The sequence below is a fragment of the Protopterus annectens genome, chromosome 14.part0 (genome assembly GCF_019279795.1).
Source record: "Protopterus annectens isolate FY-2018-M chromosome 14.part0, PAN1.0, whole genome shotgun sequence".
NCBI lineage: Eukaryota > Metazoa > Chordata > Ceratodontiformes > Protopteridae > Protopterus > Protopterus annectens.
In genome coordinates this window covers 396,144,645-396,166,814 of record NC_056748.1, presented here as the reverse complement: position 1 = coordinate 396,166,814, position 22,170 = coordinate 396,144,645, and the positions used below count along the sequence as shown (strand labels likewise).

At 38.1% G+C, this 22,170-nt stretch overlaps 1 protein-coding gene across 1 annotated transcript; it reads left to right on the top strand.

The window, feature by feature from the left end:
- Nucleotides 1-10,734: 10,734 nt before the first annotated feature.
- On the top strand, nt 10,735-12,482 carry LOC122788789 (protein NDNF-like). Its single transcript, XM_044055673.1, has one exon. It carries the CDS (start codon nt 10,767-10,769, stop codon nt 12,090-12,092), a length of 1,326 nt encoding a protein of 441 aa, XP_043911608.1. The 5' UTR covers nt 10,735-10,766; the 3' UTR covers nt 12,093-12,482.
- The last annotated feature ends 9,688 nt before the right edge of the window (nt 12,483-22,170 follow it).

Below are 22,170 nucleotides of genomic sequence, written 5' to 3'. Positions count from 1 at the left end.
GGTTACATTCATAAGATTATTCTTTGTTTGTCCCTCCTGTGTTTACATCCAGCTACTGATGGCTATTGTTTGTGTAGTTCAAAAGGTCAGTCAAAATCACATGTCAAAATTTGACTCAAACACAAGTGCAATATGAGTTCTGAGCAGTGGTTCATACTGCATTCCCACTCCTGATTTTTACTGACACTTACCTTTGTATCCAGTTATGTTGCAGCAACCTAGGAAGCAGGCATATGAGTATCGTCTCTGGGTCTTGTAGGCTTTGCAGTCTAGAAAGATAAAAAATGCATGTCAATTATTTCCACATTCCTTACTCCTTTGCCTTCTTTTTCTTTTGTACATTTCTTTCTTTCTTCCTTAATCTCATAAAAGTCCCTTACATTGTAGTTATTTTATAAATATGCAGTTGTTCAGCTTTAAACTCTAGGAAAACCTAATGAAATAATCATATTATGACTTTTTCATGGAGACCCAGGTTCAGTGGTCTGTAGCATGATAAACTATAAAACAAAGGGTAAGAATATGTTAAAAGATGGAATAATAATTATGTCAACATCAATGTTATAATGTTTCTTATAAAATGATTGCAAAATATCAATAAACACAAATGATTATGGATCTCAAATCCCACTAGTCATGTGACAGTATCAAACATGAAAAGAAGATAATGCATTATTTTATCATGTTTGCATACCCACTCAATCTAATTTGTTGTTACGGTACTTATCTATTATCACAACCAGATTTTTGCTGTTGCGAATTTCGTTTCGTTGAATACAGACAACCGCATCAAACACTGCAAAGTGTTGTGCAAACTCATTATTGCTGGCAAAAAAATCTCTGGACTACCATCATGCACATAAAAAGATGAAACAATCATCTTCCCTTTTTGCATGCATTACAGATGCACGCTTGAATTGTAAGGGATGCTGTCTTAACTGATGAATGGAATATTTGAACCGTGAGGAACAAAGCCCTCACAGAAAGAAAACACAGACACAGGAACGATGTTTTGGGTAAAGTAATAGTTTGTTAAAAGAGTGTAAACAGAATGGAAAACAACCATTGCAATGCAAAAGTTGAGGAACACTACTGCTGGTAACATTTCAGGGTGGATAATGTTGATAGCCGTTTATGGGTTCCTGATTAAACCGTACTAAGAACAGTACGGAAAACATGTTACTGGCCGATGATGCTCTTCTTCCTGTCGTTACTGCCATGTTTGGACCTGAGACTGTGTGTAAAAATAGTTAAAACTAAAAAAAAGTTATGCATAACTCTTGTGTCTCTGCCTTTCAATGTGGGGGGAAAGTGGTGAGCAATTGCAGTGAGTAAGACAGCAGCCCTGACAGCTGAAGCATGTATGCACTTTACTGAGAGCTACATGACATGCTGGTGGTGAAGTGCATACCTAAACAGCAATATTAACTTACTCATTTTTTGGGTGATAACCCTGCCTAAAATAACTGTCATTGTGAAAGAAAACCTAGTCTGACATTGTCACGCCATGAACAGTTACATTTCCACATCGGGAAACAACCGTTATTATCACAAAAATCTGGTTGCGATAATACGTAAGTACCGTTGTTACAATCATGGATTCAGCTTTTACTTACTAAAACCATGATTAGGACATAAAATATTATGTTTTAAATGAAGGTAATACTATTTATTTCTATTATTTCATACATGTTTAACATATAAAGTGAAAGTTAAGTACTGGAGTATCCTCATTGTTAGTTTATTCTGCTGCTTTCTTGCCTATAAAAAAATCATAATTCCATACTCACCTATATCTTGTCCAAATCTGTCCTGATTAATGAGATGAATTTAAACTGAAACTACGAGTTCCATTTTAAGCCTACGGTAGTGTGAACATGAGAATGAATATTTTGTAAGTAAAAAAGAGTGGGTATGTTAATTTTTTTGAATCTGGGTCTACTTGGAGTTATTGATGTCCAGTATCTCACAACCAACCTATCACAATCTTATTTTAAGGCTTCCCATCATTTATCCATGGCATACTGCAGTCACAAGTGATTTTTGTTAATTACTTTGCAGGAAAGCAGTGCCCCTCACCCTTCAATGTGGGAGCTCTGCCCCCATGCACCCAATCTCTAAGTATACTATGTCCAAGGTTGCATAGACTGAAAGAAAATGAAAATACGTGTGTTCCTTTTTTTTTCCTTTTGTCAAAATGGTGCAGCATCAGAGGCAGCAAATTTAGGGATTAGGTATGCAGGATCAGTGTTCCCACATCAGGGCTACAGAAGGCATAGCTCAGCTGCAGAAATAATTGAAAAGGAGCTCAATTTAGTTTTGCAAGCAGCAGGCTTACAGGAAAATGGGACAGTGCAATCATCGATCTGGGTCAGGAAAATTGGCCATAGTTAAATCAAAACAGACACCCAAAAACACTGCATTTGTAAACAATAATTTTATTGGTTATGCAAAAACATGTATGAAAGGCTGATGAGAAATAGCAAAAAATTAATAAGCAAAAGTATTCAGACAGGCAATTTGAAATGCCATGTGCAGGTATTTTACAGTCTACCTCATGCAAAAAGTTAGCTTTTCAAATCAGCTTCCTAAATACTTTGTTATTAATATTTTAGTTAACGATTCATCAGAGCTTTTTAAGTTTCTGCATGTTCTAAGGAGTAGATTGCTTAGTGTATAATGTTGACTGATGAGAAAGAGGAAGTTACTAGGGTAATGGCCCTAAGGCCCTTACAAACCTAGCCAAGTTCTGACCTTATTTCCAGGATCAGCACCTAATGCCCACATCCAAGAAGGACACAGGTAAAACCCCCTGGGGTGAATTTATGGTTACCCATCTAATCGTCCAGATTGTGTTTGAAGAGGGCCAATGAGGTGCTCTGTTTGACATGAAGTGGGAGTCTGTTCCAAAGGTGTGGTAACCTCTGGAAGACAAATCAAGCCCTCCAGCAGGTTCTATTAATGTTCATATATATAAAAATACCAGCACTCGAAAAAATAATTTGACCATTTATTGAACCAGAATTGGTGAAGGCAAATTCTCATAACAGGCCCAAGAATCAGAGTTTTGCCCAGGCTTTCTCATTACTATAGATGATCACAGTCCATTAGCTTGTGATACATGTGCTCACTGTAATTTGCTCTAAACAGCAAGTTTCCTGACTCCTACTAGCCCGATCTTACTGAATTACCTAGCCCTCCCAAGCCCTAACTCTAGCCTAAAAACTCACACCTGGTCGCTAACCCTAACCAGAATCCTTACTCCTTAACCCTAAACTTACAACTCTCCTCTTGTTTAGTAAATCTAAGGTCCCAGATCATTATCTAGCCCTAAACTTCCCCTCCCTCTCCCTAAACCTAAACTCCCCAGTAACTCTCTAACCCTAAAACTCATTTCTCTAAACCTATACTCCCCAATCACTCTCTAAACATAAAACTAATTTCTCTAAACTTAAACTCCCTAATCACTCTCTAACCCTAAAACTATTCTCTAAACTTAAACTCCCCATTCACTCTCTAAACCCAAAATTAATTTTTCTAAACCTAAATTCCCCAGTCTCTCCCTAAACTTAAACCATAATTCCCTGCTCATTAAATTTAAATTCACTTATTTCATCCTAAACATAAAACATCCCTACTGTTACTTAATCCTAAACTCCCTAAACCTAAACCTAAAACTCCCTTCCCAATTACTGTTTAAAACTCTAAGTTAACCTCTCACCCTCCCCCCACAGCTGCAACACTTATGTGACTCAATCACAATTAATGTAATTGGGCAACGAGCAGTAGCCCATGAGAACTGCAATATGCTTGATTTCCTGGCTGTGAGGCTGTGGTCTGAAAGCAGCCAGAAAGTGCACCTGTGTAAGTGAAACTTACCATAACAGTAGATGTTCTAATAGATAACCTGTGGAGAGGCCTAAGCTATGTGGGTCCTGCCCCACTGCAACCAGCCAGCTACCAAACGTTAAGGGAGCCCTAACTGTCAGGAGTTCAAGCAGAGCTCCATAAAAAAGTCAGAGTGTGAAAAGCTTCAGTGCAGTTTCTGCCATGGAGGGAGACAAGAGACCTGAAGAACCATGATAGGAAACAAACCAAACAGTAACTATATACAAACAGGGGTTGACAAATCTGCACCCTGGCATCATAAAAAATACAAGCAAGAAAAGGGGGGCCAGAAAAAGGGGAGACTGCTGCAACAGTGATTGATTAGAACATCTACTGTTATGGAAGTTTTACTTACACAATTGTACTATGTTCAAACATAGATCTCTGTTGCAGTAGCCTAAGCTGTATGGGTAGATTACCATAGCTTAGCAAAGAGAAAGGGAAAAAAATGGATGAGGCCAATAAATTAAAACTCCAGGAGCGCCTGAAGAATGGTCCTTACAAAGCTTGTTCTGGATATGGAAAAGGAATCAAATTTGTAGTGCTTTGTAAATGTATGTACAGAGGACCAAGTTACTGCCTCTAGAATACTTCTAGAGTCCACTCCTTTTCATAAAGTCACCAAAGAAGTGTGGAATTGACTGTAACCGTACCTGGAAGTGTCTTATTATGGTGAGTATAACAAAAGGCAATAGCATAAAACAACCACAATTAAATTGTACATTTCAAAGCTGGTTGTCCTTTCCTCTTACTCCCATAAGAGACAAAACAGCTGATTAGCTTTCCTGAAGGTTCAGTTTTTGTCTAGGTGATATCTGAGCTGCCTGTGAGCATGTAGAGTGTGAAGAATCAAGACTTCTTTGTACTTTGGTCAGGAAAGGAAACTGAGAGATTAATAGTATGGCTTAAAGTAAACTTTGAGATCACCTTAGGCATAAAGGTAGGCTTTGTTCTCAAAGAAACTCTGTCTCTGTGGAAAACAAAGAAGGCTTGATTCACCATAAGAACTTATAACTCTGATACTCTCCTAGCAGATGTCAGATCAATGAGTAGGACAGTCTTCCAAATTAAGAATCTCAGTTCAGCCTCATAAGCTGGTTTAAATGGAGACAGAGTAAGCTTTTCATGCACACAGTTCATATTCCAAGGAGGTGCTACCTGCTTCCTAGGTGGACAAGTATGCAACACCCCTTTCTGAAACTGTTTTAACTTGAGCATTATTAGAAAGGGGGAACCAAGGGCAGACAGGCAGAAATGACCAACAAATACACTTTAACAGAAAATACTAAAGGTCATTAGGCAATAACTCACACAATACATATGCAACTAGGCTTGAAGAGGATCCTGGTTCCATAGCTGACATCAACTAGAAAATCATTTCCATTTTCACATATGTGATTTTGTAGTAGCAGGCTTTCTCACCTCCTTTAGTACCCAGTGCGTGCCTAAAGGTTATCAAAATCCTATCATACAGGCAGGTAGTTGAAGAGTTTCTAGATTGGGGTATATCAGTCTCCCCTGATCTTGTGTGAGTAAATTCAGTCTGTAGGGATACTTGTGGTAATTGGCCTTGGACAAAATGGAAAGAAAGGAGAACCACTGTTGTCTTGACCAAAATGAAGTAGCAACCATATTTTTTGGAGATTCCTTCTGGGTCTTTAGAATAATTTTGTATGTCAGTGAAAAGTGTAAAAAAACGAATTCAGAAACATTCCCTTCCAAGAAAATGAAAAACATCTCTCTTCCAGACCTGTTTGCAAGGAGTCCTGGAACAGAATTTCTTTAGTTGTCTGTTTTGAAGGAAGGCAAACAGATCTACTTGAGGCATGTCCCACAACTGGACCATTATATGGAAGATCTCATGATGAAGTTTCAGTTTCTAGGGGTCTGTTCTGGTCCTGCTGAGCTTGTCTGCAACCATGGTTTGTTTGGACAGGATATGTGAAGCCTGAAGAGTCAAACTAAGCAGAGATGCTACCTCCCAGGCTATCATGGCAAGTTTGCAAAGGAGGGGGGGATCTGGTACCCCCATGCTTGTTTATGTGCCATTTGACTGTGATGGTGTCTGTGTATGCCTCCAGAGGTTCTGGGGACCATAGATAAGAGAGGACATTCACAATGTTGATAAATATAAACAGAGCTTGTACTTTTTTCCCTTTTGAAACCATAGGATCATAGGAGATTACTAGGCTATTGACCTGGAGGTCATTTTAAGCCTAGCCGTTTCAACCCAATGTAATACCATAGAGGTACTAGTCAATACCCAATATTGTATTTAATGATGACTGCCCATGCCCAGGAGGGTTGTGAGCACTATCCCCGGTAAGAATTTATGGTGCCCCATCCACTCATCCAAGTTCCTCTTGAACAGTATCAGAACAAGCCTGAATTGACAGTGATGACTGACTGAAGGGGGGCCTGAAGGGAGAATGGAAGACCTGGATTGCAAGCTATCCAGTACCACCACCACCATTCCATCTCCATCTTTACAAATCCCAGAACTGAGATCTGAAATGACAACAGGTGTGGATGTTGAGTCCAGACTTATCTGTGGTACCATTGGGTTCACCTCAAGTGTAGCTTGAAAATCAGCAAGTTAATTCTGAGAAATTATCTTGCAGATGCATGGTTTTGACCAGAGAACCTCAGGAAGAACTGTTAAAAAGGGTCAACTTTTTCTGGAGGAAGAAAGGCTTTTTCCCAATGTAAGATCCATCAAATATCCCAAGAAAAGTCTGTGAGAAGGGATGACAGAAAACTTCTGAAAGCTTATTTGAAAACCCAGATTGAGTAGAAGTTCCTAAACAGTTGATAAAGACTTTTGACAGCTGAAAAAAGTTTGCAAAGATAGGACAATCATCCAAATATGGAAAATGTTAATGCCTTGAAGTCTGCATTAAGTAGTGACTGGAGCTAGGTCTTTTTGTGAATAGCCTTGCCGCTGATGACAGTCCAGATCGAAAAACAGAGAACTTATAATGTAAGCCAGATACTGCAATTCTTAAGAAATGCCTGATATGTTCTGCAATAGAGATGTAGTAATAGGCATCCTTTAGATCCAGTTTTATCATGAAAGCTAGAGAGGAATCAGAGGTACAAGAAACTGAAGAGATAACTCTGAACTTTACAGTCTAGACAAAAAGTTTGGAAAGGTAAGATTCAATACAGGCCTCTGGGATCCTTCTGTTTTGGAAACTAGAAAATTCTTGAATAAAAATCTTTGCTTAGGAGATTGGGTGGCACAGGTTCTATGACTGCCTGAGACATCACATGTTGTAGGATGGAAGGAAATAGAGAGATTCAATTTCCTGGACAAGAAGGAATCCCTTGGGAAGACTTCTAAAATGGCTGCACACTGATCAACAGCTTAACTTCAGCTCTCCCAGTGTGAAAAAAGAAACTGAGAAATAAGTCTAGCAATTCTGACAGTTTTAGTTAAATTCAGCTATTGGCTAGTAAATACGCTGCCTGGATGTCAGCAAAGAAGAAACTTAGACAGCCTGAAAGAACATCAACCAGAAAAGATTAAGAGAAAACACTGACTGGGAAGAATCCTGCAGCTGTTCAGCAAAAAGCAGTTCAAGCTCCAACTTTCGTACAAGCGATGGCTTCCAGTAATTTAGAGGAAAAAGTAAATCAAATGTGCTCAGAGCTGATTAAAATAAATGAAATGTTGAAGGAGTATATCAAATCAAATAACAACATGCTGGAAAAAATGGAAGATGCTTTAAACAGCTATTTAGATGAACTGATAAAACTGCAAAAATCAGATTAAAATGCAGGAAAGACTGGCTGAATATGAGATTGCTCAAGAAGAAGAGCTGTTTCAAAAAATTTTAGAATAAGAGGACAGAGCATGCAGGGAAAACCTAAGATTTTCTGCTGTATCAGAGAAACTGGAAGGAACAGACTGTATTAATTTATGAAAGCACAAATAAGCAGCTGGACTGGTATTCCACAGTAGGATTTGTTAATTGAAAGGGCACATCATATGTATGCTCCAAACCTGGCCATGAGAAAGCAGCCAAGACCATCCTTAGTAAAGATGCAATCATACCAGCAGAAAGAGTTGATCCTAACAAAACTGTAGAAGTACGGCAAAGTATTAAAAGTTGGAGACATTACAATATTGAAGTTGCTGAGAAGCATTGGAAATATGAGTCACAAAGCATTATGGAGAATGATAAAGTTTATGTCAAATGGGATCACTCATTACCAACAGTTCAGAAAATAGATGCAAGAAAACCAGATATAGTAATCCATGAAAAGAAAACAGAAGTAATACTGATCATTGAACTTGCTACACCTAGTGACTACAGTGTCTCACATACAGAGAGACACAAAGTCATAAATACCAGGATTTGCAGGCAGAAATGAGGGCAATGTAGAAGAAAGATACCCAAATAGTTGCAATAGTAGTAGGTGCAATTGGTCTCATAATAAAATAATTTAAACTCATATTTATGTATGCTACTGATACATGTAGCACCATATGAATTACAGAAGGACTCAGTTCTTGGCACATTGCAGGTGCTGCAAAGAGCACATTTGGCTAATATCAAAGACTGAAATTATACTAATTTCATAAACTTTAATCATACTTTGACTTAGGAATGAGGTCATTTCCCTTCATGGTACTAGAAACCCAAAAGATTTGGAGAAATTAAAGCAGCATGTTCTTAAATATGCTACTCATTCAGTATCACATGTGATATATTGCTTATGTGAAATACATTACACATATTTTTACTAGAAAAAAAGATTTAGTTTTTACCACACATTGACAAAATACACAGTGTCTACAAGGATAACAACCCACTGGTTAAGAACTGATCAATCTTTGATTAGATATAACTCCACAGGGATTTTTAAAGGATGAAAAATAACTATTAAGTTTTTTAACTTTCCTATATCAAAATGAATATCTGTTAGGTATTAAATTTACAAAAAACTTATCAGCCTTCAAAATACATCAAAATTTTTGTATGACACCCCTTATCTTATTAATACTGTTGCCATAAGTAGAAACAAATCTAGCAGATGTCTCCTTTGGATCCATATCTTTCTTTTTCAGATCATATAATAACATCTGTTGCAGTTCATCACCAGCCTTCAGGCTAACTTTTTCACGCAAATTATATCCCCTGTACAAAAAACATTTTTTTCAATTCACCTGAGTTACTGTCCCAGTCTTTCTGTATACTCCAAATGCATCTTAACCTCAAAAACTGAGAAAATGGGATATTATTAACCATATCTGGGATGACATCTCATAGTATACAACAAGGCATTTTTTGAAAATGGTTTACAGTATAAAGATGTGTGCATAATACCATTCAAAATTTTGTAAAAGCTAACCCCAGTTATTCACTCCCATCCTCTCTTGTCAGCTCCTACAAGCATCTGAGCTACTATTTAAACTCAGGTCAGCTATGACGTAACCAGGACTTTATACACGACAGAGTGGTTTTAGAGCTTGAGTATAAAGAAAGAAACATGGAAAGCTGGTGTGCATGCATTAGTATAGACAAGACAAAGGAGTGCATGACCTGGATGCAGTGCACTGTTTGGACAAGTAGGAGAAAAAGAGTTCAAAGAGGGTAAAAATGGAGAAAAAGTGATATGTGGCAAATGGAAGGAAAGAGTTCAAGTTAGATGTGGGGAAATGGTACTCCACACAGAGGATGGTAGGATCTTGGAATGCATTGTTTATGGAACAGTAAGTATAAGTAATCAGAGGGATTCAGAGCTGTTTGCAACCAAACAATGAAGGCATAGGAATGGCAAAAGGTTAGCTGTAACAATGATTAAACCCAAACCAAAAACAAGGAACTTCTCTTAGCATTTTTGTATATACACACTTTCTGGCACATGAATGCTAGTAGCAGAAATTATCCCTTCCTTCACCCCATGTGTATTGTAATGTAGCATTTTTTTTTCTATAATAGCATAGTAATGTATATGAAATTTACATTCAGAATTTACATATTTAGTGTTTGTCTCCAGCAATATACTATATCACAGTGAATCAGTGACTGAGATCTCAGTTTCACAACTCCATTGTTTGGGTGTGCAAGCTTGACCTCCATTTATTTAACTGTCTGTAGAGTCTAAATATTCGTCCTGTAGATTGTGTGGATTTATTCTAGGTCCATCATTTGGATCCATGCCCTCTCTCAATAATGTGGTAACTGATTGGCCACACTAAACTGTTCATATGTAGTATACTTACCTTTGCATTTGTAACTCAGTTCACAGCTGAAAATGTTGAGCAAAGGATCACTTCAAATGTTTGGTTTACAAACAAACAATAAATACATAGGGCCAGATTCCAAAAAACTGCTTTTAGTTTAAGTGACTTACTTCAGTATAAGATCTCCTATCTATAAACAGGCTTACACCAGGTGCCATATTCCAAAAGACCTGCTCTCAGTGTAAGTGGTCATTTACTCTGAGAGGAAGTCTTTTGGAATTGCATCCATAGTAAACGAATTCAAAACAATCTGGCCTACATTTGTGTTGCTTATCAGTTTATGTCTGTAGTCTCAAAGTTATGGAGTCTCTGTTTAGTTATCTAAGGCAGCATCTAGCAAATGTTTATGAGGCATTAATGCTAGTTTTCAGTTCTATTAAAGCAGGATCACAGATCTAAATGTGAACTGCATTCTGCTTACATTGTACCTTTTTAACATACTGTATCTTTGAAGCGAGAAGTATTTAATTTTTTTAACAATGCAAATCAGCAGCAGGTTTCATTGTTAGCAGTCTAGGATATCTGATTTGTGATTTATGTTGGCCAAGATTAATGCAGTATCTATATGTGTTTCTGTATCCTAGATAAATATAAATATTTGAAAACTCACAAGTCACATACAACCATGGAACCTATGGTCACCATATTTAAATATAAAGGAAATGATGTGGAGACTTACGTGAGCAATTCTCCCCACACCACCCTCCACAGACTGGAATTAATGTCTACAGAGAAAGACACGTCCATCAAAATCTACATGACGAAACATCCAAAGCCTGGACAGTTGTATCCAGAACTTCCAAATGACCCTAGAATCAACATTATTGGTATTGGGCATACAACAGTGACAGTAGCCTGGCAGCCTAGCCCTTCTGCCTTGCAGTATAATTCAGACATCCAGTACTGTCTCCTTATAAATGTGAAGCATAACTACAAGAGCTTATGTGCTGCTGAGGCTACACTGAGCACCCGAGTGAGAATGAATGATAATAAAGCATTATCACTGTTTATTACCACAGATCTCCTGAAACAGTCAGAGTTAATACTTCATTCAAAAGTTAACAACAGAATGACATCACATGCCATCCACAAAGAAAGTAGCTGGGATGTTAGACATATATGTATTGGCACAAACACCATATATACTATACACAGCCTTCTTCCAAATACCCAGTATTACATTGATGTATTTGCTATCAATCTCCTTACCAATGCTAGTGCTGCCTACACCGGAACTTTTTCTAAAACGCTGGAAGAGCCTATTCCTTCTGCAAAGCCACTTAAAGATGGAGAAGTAGCCTTAGTGAACATTAGTGGAAAAGGGTATCAACTATACAGCTTTCAGTCTCAAGGACCAAACAGGAGAGTTCAATTTACCATTCAGGCTTGTGCAGGTGATGTCTGGGTTCAGATAACTAGGAATGGAAGACGCCTTGTGTCAGAAATGGTTGAAGATCTTCGGTACTTTACATTGAAGGGTAAGCCTGCAGACACGTATATAGTACACTTACAATCCATGGGGACATCAAGGGCTTCAACAAAAGTGCATGTCACTTCACACTTTTATCGCCCTCTCTTCCCTATTCTTCCAGAAAGCCTCAAAATCAAATCTTTCAACAAGCTGAGAACATGTGATTCTATCACCATTGCTTGGCTAGGAACACAAGAGAGGGCCAAATACTGTGTTTACAGAAAAAGACTTGAAAAAGGCCATGCAACAAAAGAAATAATGAATAAGGATATATGCTCTGAGCCAGAAGCCAGGAAGAAGTCAGAAAAAGTAAGATGCAAAACTTTTCACAATCTAAACTTGCAACGAGCTGTGACAACAGAAACCATTCGAGGACTGGAGAGTGGAACTCCATATTTATTTGATGTTTATTTAGTTGGACCAACAGGGATTCCAATAAAATATAAAAGTAAAGTGGTAAGCACTAGAAAGGAATGTTGAAATCTCTCCTGGCTCTTTAAGGCAGCTATATAATCAACTTGATGGAAATAAGCTATAGTGGACCCAAGATACTTATATCCAATATTAGCATGTGATATGTTGCTATAAAAATATTGAAGGTAATGTCCTGTATTTAAATTAACATTCAGTTCTGATCAAAGACTGTGAAATTATTAGCACAAAAGCTGAACAAAAGGCTGAATATTACAAGTTTTGTTTCCATTACTTTACTATATTGTGATACAAACTATCTTTAACAGCCTACAGTAGATACTTTGTTTATAGAACACTGTGATTCTTTCAGAATTTAGCCAACATTAAGTGTTTATTATGTGCCTAATTCAACTGCAACACAACATAAATCTAAAATTTGCTTTACAAAAGTATGACCTCGATGATTCAGTTTTAAAGTATTGAATTCCAGAACACTGGATTTACAAAAGGATAAGAAAACCTATAGTAATGAAGCAGCAACACCAAAAATGAATAGGCAAGCCAACTAAAATCCAAGGTTTAATAGATATAATAGGTTAAGCACTTTCGTTCCCACACTGGAACTTCCTCAGAGCGAAAGTGCTTAACCTACTATATCTATTAAACCTTGGAATTTAGTTGGCTTGCCTATTCATTTTTGGTGTTGCTACTTCATTACCATTAAGTTTTCTTATCCATTTGTAAATCTAGTTTTTCTTATTGTTCAGTTTTGTGGTATCGTTGGTTCTTAGATTTACAAAAGGATACCATAAAGTTTTGTTACATTTTGCAATTAACTAGAATATGTGAGTACCTGTCTTTGTGACTACACAAACAACTGTTACAGTGTTGTGTAGCACACCCACAGGTGTAGCTGAAGAGATATGGGTTCCTTCCTACCTGACTCTGGTGACACCCCTATTAGGACCAACAAACCAAGATGGCAAGAGGGACAGATTTTATTCTAGGTAACACATCTAGTTTAAAAAGGCAATAGCACAACCATAAACAAATTATTTCAACAGTGCACCAGTTAGCAATAAGGCAAGGTGAGAATATGCATGCAATGAAAACATACATTCACCCTCTTCCCCAGAACTCAACAGAAGAAGGTCTTGACATTCAAACATGCACAAAGAAGGCAATATCAATACAAACACGGGAAAAAATGCAATGTCATTAAGCAATAAAAGAGTCATAATACAACAACACAGATATGAAAAAATGCAATGTCATTGAGTAGCAAAATTCTTGAAGGCAGCAGTACTAACATGAGCAAAATGCAATGTCACTGAACAATGAGGATTTATAATGCAACAATACAAATATTAGAAAATGGAATGTCATTGAGCAGTAAAGATTCTTTAAGGCAGCAGTACTAACATGGCAAAATGCATTATCATTGAACAATAAAGATTTATAGTGCCACAATACAAATATGAGAGAATGCAATGCCATTCAGCAGTACTAACACCCACTACCCCCTTGATCAATTCTAAACAGACTAACTATGACACACTCTATTATACCTTGTTCACTGACCAGTGACTACTTACAGTCTTGCTGCCGGCATGATGGGGCCCAAGTTGGAGCTCATATGGATCCCAGTTATTTGTAATCCACAAAGCATTAAAGCGGGGGGACCACAACCTTATAAAAATATTAAATGATGGCCAGAGCCTCTCCACTCTGTCGAGAATATCCTAGTGAGCAGGTGCCATGGTTCCTCTGATGAGAAAAGTAGAAAATCATCTACCAGAACTCTGGTAATCATCTTTGGCTTCTCGGTACTAGGCCCAAGGGAATTCCTTTCCTTGCTGAATCATAGCAGGCATGGAACTACTGGTTTCAGACTTCTCTCCTGATTCCACAAAATACCATAGCCAGGATTTCAGCAAGAGACAGACACAATCTGCTACTTCACTTCCCTGTCCCAAAACACTAGAAAAGAAAATCCAGTCATGCAGCAAGGCCCATTTTCCTTTCAGCTCATGTTTCAGTCTTCCCTCCTTCAGCTAGTTTTCCAGAATCCTCTTTCACTTTTGAATTTGTATTTTATATTCCTGAAAAGGAGCTCCACTTTGTGGTGGAATGGAAAACTACAGTCTATTACTTCTACATGAAATACAGTGGGAGCTACAGTTGCAATAAGTAATGTATACAATACTGTTTACCTCACAGAATAATTTACATAATGTATTCAAAAAAGTGCAGTATTTATTGTACATACATGATTTAAAGTGATAAATCATACATTTAAAGCAGATGAACATGACACAGATGGATAAGTAGTAATGTACCACAGGAGAAGAGTCAATGATGTTCTTTATCCCAAAATTCAGAAAGTGCACAAGTTCATTTTTGGGACACTCATGTAGGCAACATGGAGACTTTTTTATAACTACTATGGCCGCTGCCTCTTATATTTAATTTAACAAACTCTGAAGTCATTTCTCCTTGTAGTAAAAAAAAAAGTTAAAGGGTTTCAAATATTCTGCACATTTGAAGCAAGATAACTACATGCTTTGTTGTAAGATTAAGTGTAGCAGTTCCACAGTATCTACTCATTGCAATATTTGACTGCATCAGCTTACTGCAATACTATTTCTCAGTTTTAAATCTTAAAGCTTGTGTACTTCAGAAATGTGTGACATGTAACTTGTTGTCCTGAGCTCTTCAACACATAAAGAAAATGAGTATGAGTGGCATCATAACTGCACAAAACTGAATGCAAGTGCTGTATTTCAGCTTTCCACCTATGTAAAAATGAATCTGCACTGGTCAGAACGTAGATAAATTTAATACATTTAATTATATTTCCAATAAATCCATTCCATCGAGTACTGCAATGCATTCTTCTGTAACATGCAAATAGGTGTACAGTTAAATACTGAATACCACACACACACACACACACACACACACACACACACACACACACACACACACTCTGGAGGATAACCAGGTCATCTACACCATACCTGTGGGATACTTGAAGAAATCAAAATACACAGCAAAACTCAGCACATACATACGGAGGGCCTGCTGACTCCACAAGGGAAGCACCCCAGATGAGACTTGAACTGGAGAGCCAAGCTCTGTAAAGCAGTAGTTCTAACTACTGCACCACTAGCACAATTATTTTAATGAAATCTACATTTTTATATCAGAATATAAACACTAAGATTTTAATGAAATACATTGCACAATTTTATATTTTAATGAAAAGTTTTATCATACATAAATAGGACCTGCACCCCACCAACCAACGAAGTTTTCATGTAACAATGTATGTATTTAAATATGTCACATAGGGTACTAGTATCTATATTACAATGGTTTTGCACTGAAATAAATGCAGGGTGGCACAGTGGTGCTGTGGTCAGCATTGTTGCCTCACAGCATCTGATTCTCCAGTTCAGTTTCTAAACAGGGTGCCTTCTGTGCAGAGTCTACTTGTCCTCTCTGTGTCTAGCTTCCTCCTACATAACAAAGCTATGCCATAGATGAGCTGGAAATCCTTCAGTTTGTGCATGTGTGCATGCAGTGAGTGAGTGAGTGAGTGAATGTGCATTTCCTGTGATAGAATGGTTTATCTGCCTTGTACCCATTCAGTACTGGAATAAGCTCTGGCTGCTCCCATGACCCAGAACTAGATAGATGGGGTGCTAGAGAATGAATGATAGCAAATTTATATTTTTGTTCTTGAGTGAGAAGTGAATATATACATGCTATATGAAGGTTTAGTCTTAAAAAGATTTTAACAATTCATGAAGGACTTGATTCACAATATCTAACACGGTATAAAATAGGTGAATAAGCAATGAACTGATGTAATATATGAACTATGTGGTCTCATGCCATTGAGAAGGCTCTGAACTCCATGCATGGAGTAAGTATGTAAACCCATCCCTCCTGACTGTACATGTCTTAGCAAGACAATACTATTAGAGTACTGTCTGGTTCCAACAAAGTAACCTACTGGACAGCTGCTGCATAAAGTATAATGGTGCAGCACTTGGCAGCACGGTGATCTCCCTTCCCTGAGATTATGTTGGTCAACATACAGTGCTGAGCAACATATTAACATGGACAAGACAAAACAATCTCCCAAAGTAAGATAGGAAAGTTCCTACCAGCAACAGAGTTCCCTATTATGCAGGCAAACCTGCTGCCTCAACCAAACTTGCTCTGGCCCACTCCACACACTGGAAAGCATATTTTTCAACTGTCCCATTTCTGTTGGTAAATACTGATATTTCTATGTAACAGAGTACCATGTAATATTGAGTGGTCCCATTAGATTACGATTATTTGTAGTTTTTGGTCAGACGCACCGTCAGGCTGCTGCACAACCAGCTCATGTCACTAGAAACGTGGCTGAATGTTGTCTGCATATGAGCATAAAATAAGCATTAATGCGAGTTAACTAGTTTCTTAGTGACCGTCAATGAAGTCCTTGGTAGGCGCAGCACACTACTATTAAATGCACTCAGACGCAGGGAGGGTGGAATTGTTCTTTTTATTGTATGCACTACAATTTATATGCAGTGAGCCTGGAGTTTACTGCTGGCTGGTTTATACAGACACCGGTAAATATGGTAACTACATGGCTCGTGACCCTGTCTCCTCTTTGAATGAGGACCAGACACCCTGATATGTCAAAGAAGTAAAGCAAGTAAAGTTTATATTAAGTTCAGGGCTCTAGGGAAAAAGCTTTTAGCCCCAATCTGAGTGTGCCTCTTCAATGTGCTGCACCTATTCATTTAATAATAGTTTTAAATAAGTTTACAAAATAGCTGAAAGCTATTAGCCTTGCTGATTTATGGAGCTGTTATGTTTTGCATTAGCAGGAACAACATATGTTAATCTCATAGAAGTGGGACTTCTTTTGAATTTGGCTGTGTTGTAGAGCGTTAAGTTGTATATAAATATGTCATGTCAGTAGTTAGCATGATTAAAATTATAGGTCAGCAAACCACACATGTCTCTTCTTATAAGTGTAAGAAAAGCACTTATGTGTTTATACCACTAGAGTGAAATATATTCTCACAGATACAGCCTTCAATGCCTTTGTGGTTGAGGTACTAGAAGTGTTCAATTAAAGCTGTTTTACTGCTTTGTCATCTTTACACATTCATTTATTTAATTTTGTCTTTTATGCCTTAGTAGTCATTCATTATTATTTGTACTTTATAGTAACCTGTGTCCTGTTTAATGACAGTCTTGTTACTGATGTTAACTTAAGCTGCATTACAACCAAGCTAAATTGCCTACAGGACTGTTAGGACAAAGATACAGATATATTTTAGAGATCGATTACAGAAAGTTAAAGGCAGACTAGCCAGTACTGCCATGGAGCCACCATTAGATGCTGTTTTACTTAAGAACAGCTGCCCAACAGCTGGGTATCTACCTTTGGCGTAGCAACCCCAGAGGGTCAGTCGGTCTGCTAGTCATCATATTACTGAAAATAGTTTGCTTCCTTGTTTTGATTCTGCTTACAGTGCAAAAGCAGCTTTGGAAGAGAGCTGATGTTTGCCGTTACATCAGGCAGTGTGTTTGTTTCTGAATTACATGTCATGAAAGTCTACATTTACCAGGGTTATATATATCAGTTAAGAAGCCTGATACGGAACTACAACTTATAAATGCTGTGAGCATTATTTTGCTGTTCAGAGTGTTTTGTATTTTTTTTTAATTTATACATATGTTGTGCATGGCCAGAAGATTTTTTTTTCTGCAGTAATACAGTGGATATAAAAAGTTTACACACACCCTGTTAAAATGCCAGTTTTTTGTGATATAAAAAAATGAGACCACACTAAATCATTTCAAAATTTTCCCACCTTTAATGTGACCTATAACCTGTACAATTCAATTGAAAAAACAAACAAATCTGTTAGGGGAAAAATATAAAAAATAAAAAAATGTACAATATGCTGGTTGCACAAGTGTGCACACCCTTAAACTAATACTTTGTTGAAGCACCTTTTAATTTAATTACAGCATTCAGTATATATGCAGATGTAAATGTATGTTAATTATGCCCAGATGTTTGTCCAGATTTATCTACTTTTCAGAAGCCTTTGCACAGTTTTGATGTATGCAAATTTGGAGAGTTCCCACCAATTCGAGATCACATATCATCAAATACCCTCATTAGAGTAATTTGGTAATAAGCCTAGTTCCACTGCCATGCTTAATGACAGTGATATATTTATGAAATACATCCAGGCATGAAGGCAGTGCAGAACACAGCACAGTTAAGAGTACCTATGTACAAAAGTACGCACTGTAAACTTTGATACACATGTGCTTTACAGTACTGTGTTCTCATACAATCCAGTGTAATACAGCAGATCCTAGGTCGTAGAGGGGAAATGGAATGAAAAGGGCACCAAAGCACTGTGCATAAAACTGTGCACAATGTGCTGCTGTGTACAATTAATAACGACTCGGTTACATTTGATTACTGTCTTTAAAGACTATGGTCCATTTCTATGAATTAAGATCCAGGCCAAAACAGAAACATACAAGTAATAGTATACACACTACTTGTATGTCTCTGCTGATTACCTCATTTTGTTGAAATGCCAAAACATCGAATGTCACTTTGTCAATGCTCACAATATCAAAGTCGCACTTCATCGACTCACCGGAACTAAGAAGACTTTCCCACTGTAAGTAACCACTTATCCCAAAAACTAAAAAACCTAAACCGCACTATCCCTAACCCACCCAGTTGGGGGTATGCCCCCAACACACCCCCTAACTAAATATACCAACTCTGAGATCGCACTACAGTTGAGAAAAGGGCAAAACTGAATGTCCCACACTATGATGTGGAGACTTATGTGAGCAATTCTTCCCACACCACCCTACACAGACTGGAATTAATGTCTACAGAGAAAGACACGTCCATCAAAATCTACATAATGAAACATCCAAAGCCTGGACAGCTGTATCCAGATCTCCCAAATGACCCTAGAATCAACATTATTGGTATTGGGCATACAACAGTGACAGTAGCCTGGCAACCTAGTCCTTCTGCCTTGCAGTATAATTCAGACGTCAAGTACTGTCTCCTGATAAATGTGAAGCATAACTACAAGAGCTTATGTGCTTCTGAGGCTACAATGAGCACCCGAGTGAAAATGAATGATAATAAAGCATTAGCACTGTTTATTACCGCAGATCTCCTGAACAGTCAGAGTTAATGCTTCATTCAAAAGTTAACAACAGAATGACATCACATGCCATCCACAAAGAAAGTATCTGGGATGCCAGACATATACGTATTGGCACAAACACCACCTATACTATACACAGCCTTGTCCCAAATACCCAATATTACATTGATGTATTTGTCATCAATCTCCTTACCAATGCTAGTGGTGCCTACACCGGAACTTTTTCTAAAACACTGGAAGAGTCTTTTCTTTCAGTTACTTACCGTGGTAAAGTCTTCATAGTTCCGGTGAGTTGATGAAGTGTGGCTTTGATACTGTGAGCATCGATGAAGTGACATTTGATGTTTTGGCATTTCGACAAAAATAAGGTGACCTGTCCCTGCACATTATGTCTATGACTAGCAGGGTGGTAATAAAAGGTTTATATATTTAAGACTCAGTGATCTCAAACTCAAATGACTTGAGGGCTGCTTGTGGATGACAGCACTCAGATAAAAGCCCAAAACTGAAACTGATAAGGTACTCTCATTAGACTCTTAAAGCTGGAGTTAGACGTTGTTTCATATAATCCCATTTCAACTAGTGCACACTGCAATATTCAGAGTGTTAATCTAAACTGTGTATTGTTCTTTTCTGCAATTTCCTTGTTTTAATTAAAAGTCAACTGTTTGGATTTTTAACTTGCTCTGGGACCCTAGTCTTATACTACCCAACACTGTGAGTTGCTGTAGATCTGAATCGCATTTATTACATTTTACTGCATTTTTCTACTTACATTTTAGTTGGTCTGGGGATCTTAGTCTTTTCATATTACTCACAGTATGGAGAGAATTGTGAATTGCTGCAGGATCCAAGCTTCATTTATTATATTTCTACTGCATTTTTACTGTTGGTATTTTATTTGATCTGAGGGCCTTAGTCTTGTAGTATAACTCACAGTAATGAGAGAATTGTGAATTACAGCAGGACCTGGGCCTCATTTATTACATTTCTACTGCATAGACTGCATTTTTCTGTTTACTGATTGGATTCCTCTCTAACTCATCTCCTATAACCCAGGCTGAGCTTTGAGGCAGTGGTTTCAGTGCCCCGTGTAGAAGCAGACACTTTAGAGTTGTAATTTTCCATATAAAACTTCCTCTGCTATTTTCTCAAGTATCTAGCTGAGTGTGGAGCAGCTAGTTTGCACAGTGAAGATCATTACTCCCAAGGCTGTTGTTTTAGGTCAATCTTAGACTTCTCCTCCAAGCCCAACAACTCTAAACCCTGATTGCACCACAGCTCATAGACCACAAAAAAGAGGATCCACAGCCATGGATGTGCCCTTTCCTACTGTTTCTCTAGCCAGCCTTGTAGAAATGGGCATCCTGAGACAATGTAGTAATTGTCTCATGTTTACTGACTACCACCTTTTTCTTAAGCAGTCTGAAACAGCATGCAAGAGGTGTAATTACACTACGTGCTTGGAGGCAGAGCTCTTGCATACAGACACTGATATATACAAACAGGTTGCCAGTAACAGACACGCTACACCTACTACAGATCAGACACATAAACTCACTTATGCTGAATGTTTTAAATGGAATCTACCCAAACCTCAAAGGCCTCCCACATGCTGCCCTCAGCAACCTCCCAAACACTCTACAAAGTCAACACTTCACAGGACACATACAACCACATATCACAATGTCTCAACCTCTAACCCATTAAGGCAAACTGCCATACAACCCAATATATTGTGAGAAACAGTGATGTCTCCCTCACCAGGCTAAGCAAGGAGACAGTCATAGTCAGCTGCCTATCATGGGAGTGGATCCACCAGAACACACATGTGCTCAGAACAAGTGCCAGTATGACTCTGTCACAGTCCATGTAAGTGTTAATGACCTGAGACATACCTTCATGGACTATACAAACACAGACATGATGGAGCTCTTAGATTATGTGTACCAGGCAGGTATGAGTCTAGCATGGATTAGCATTCTACTTTCTCCAAGGATGATATCACAATATAAACAGAAGATGATTAACTTTAACAATTGTTAGTCACTGGTGTCATTCGAAGAAGGTCCAATATTTGTCACCTTGGGAGGACATGATAGACAGACCACTCTGCTTTCCCACGGATGGTCTGCATCTGTCCCTACTAGACTTTCAGATATTGGCCAAAACATTATCCACTCCACAGTCTTTTTTAGGCAATGTCAATTTTATAAACCTTCCAACATAGTAAACCTTATGCAAGATGAACTAAATGTGTTACTGCTCATTGCTATGAGGCAAAACAAGAAGCTCCAACCCTTGGAAGCATGCCTTACCTTAGAGAGTGTTGATATCTGTGCAGTTATTGAGACATGGTTTAAAGCCACAGAAGATACCCTGGCAGTACAAGGCTATAATGCCTTCATCTCATGTAGGCCAGCTACCACACAAGAAGGACAAGAGGTGAAAGTGTGTCAATCCACATAAAAAGTAAGCATTCCTCAAGACTGGTCAAAAACAATATGACATGCTTGAGCTACACCATGTCCAAGTAACCTTAGTTAAAGTCTAATACCATAGCCTTGCTAGCTATAGGTCCTCAGCTATGACTCAGAACAACCATACCATATACTTGAAAGTACTGGAGTCACTCACAGTTCAGCCCCAAACCCTAGTCATAGGTGATTTATCCCACCATAAAATAGGAAACATACACAACCACCAACCTGCAGGCTCAGAGATTCCTGGATTTTGTCAATGCAAATACCCTGGAACAGTTAGTCTGCACACCTACTAGGGGTGCAAATATTCTGGATCTGGTACTCACAAATATGAGGGAACATTGCACCCACCCCTTGTGTAATGTCCTCACTGGTCAGATCATGAAGTGGTAAATTTCAAAATAAATATAAAGACTGAACTCCCAGCAA

What these genes read in the sequence shown, in the direction of transcription:
- LOC122788789 (XM_044055673.1), top strand. Translation starts at nt 10,767, where the DNA reads ATGGAACCTATGGTCACCATATTTAAATATAAAGGAAATGATGTGGAG.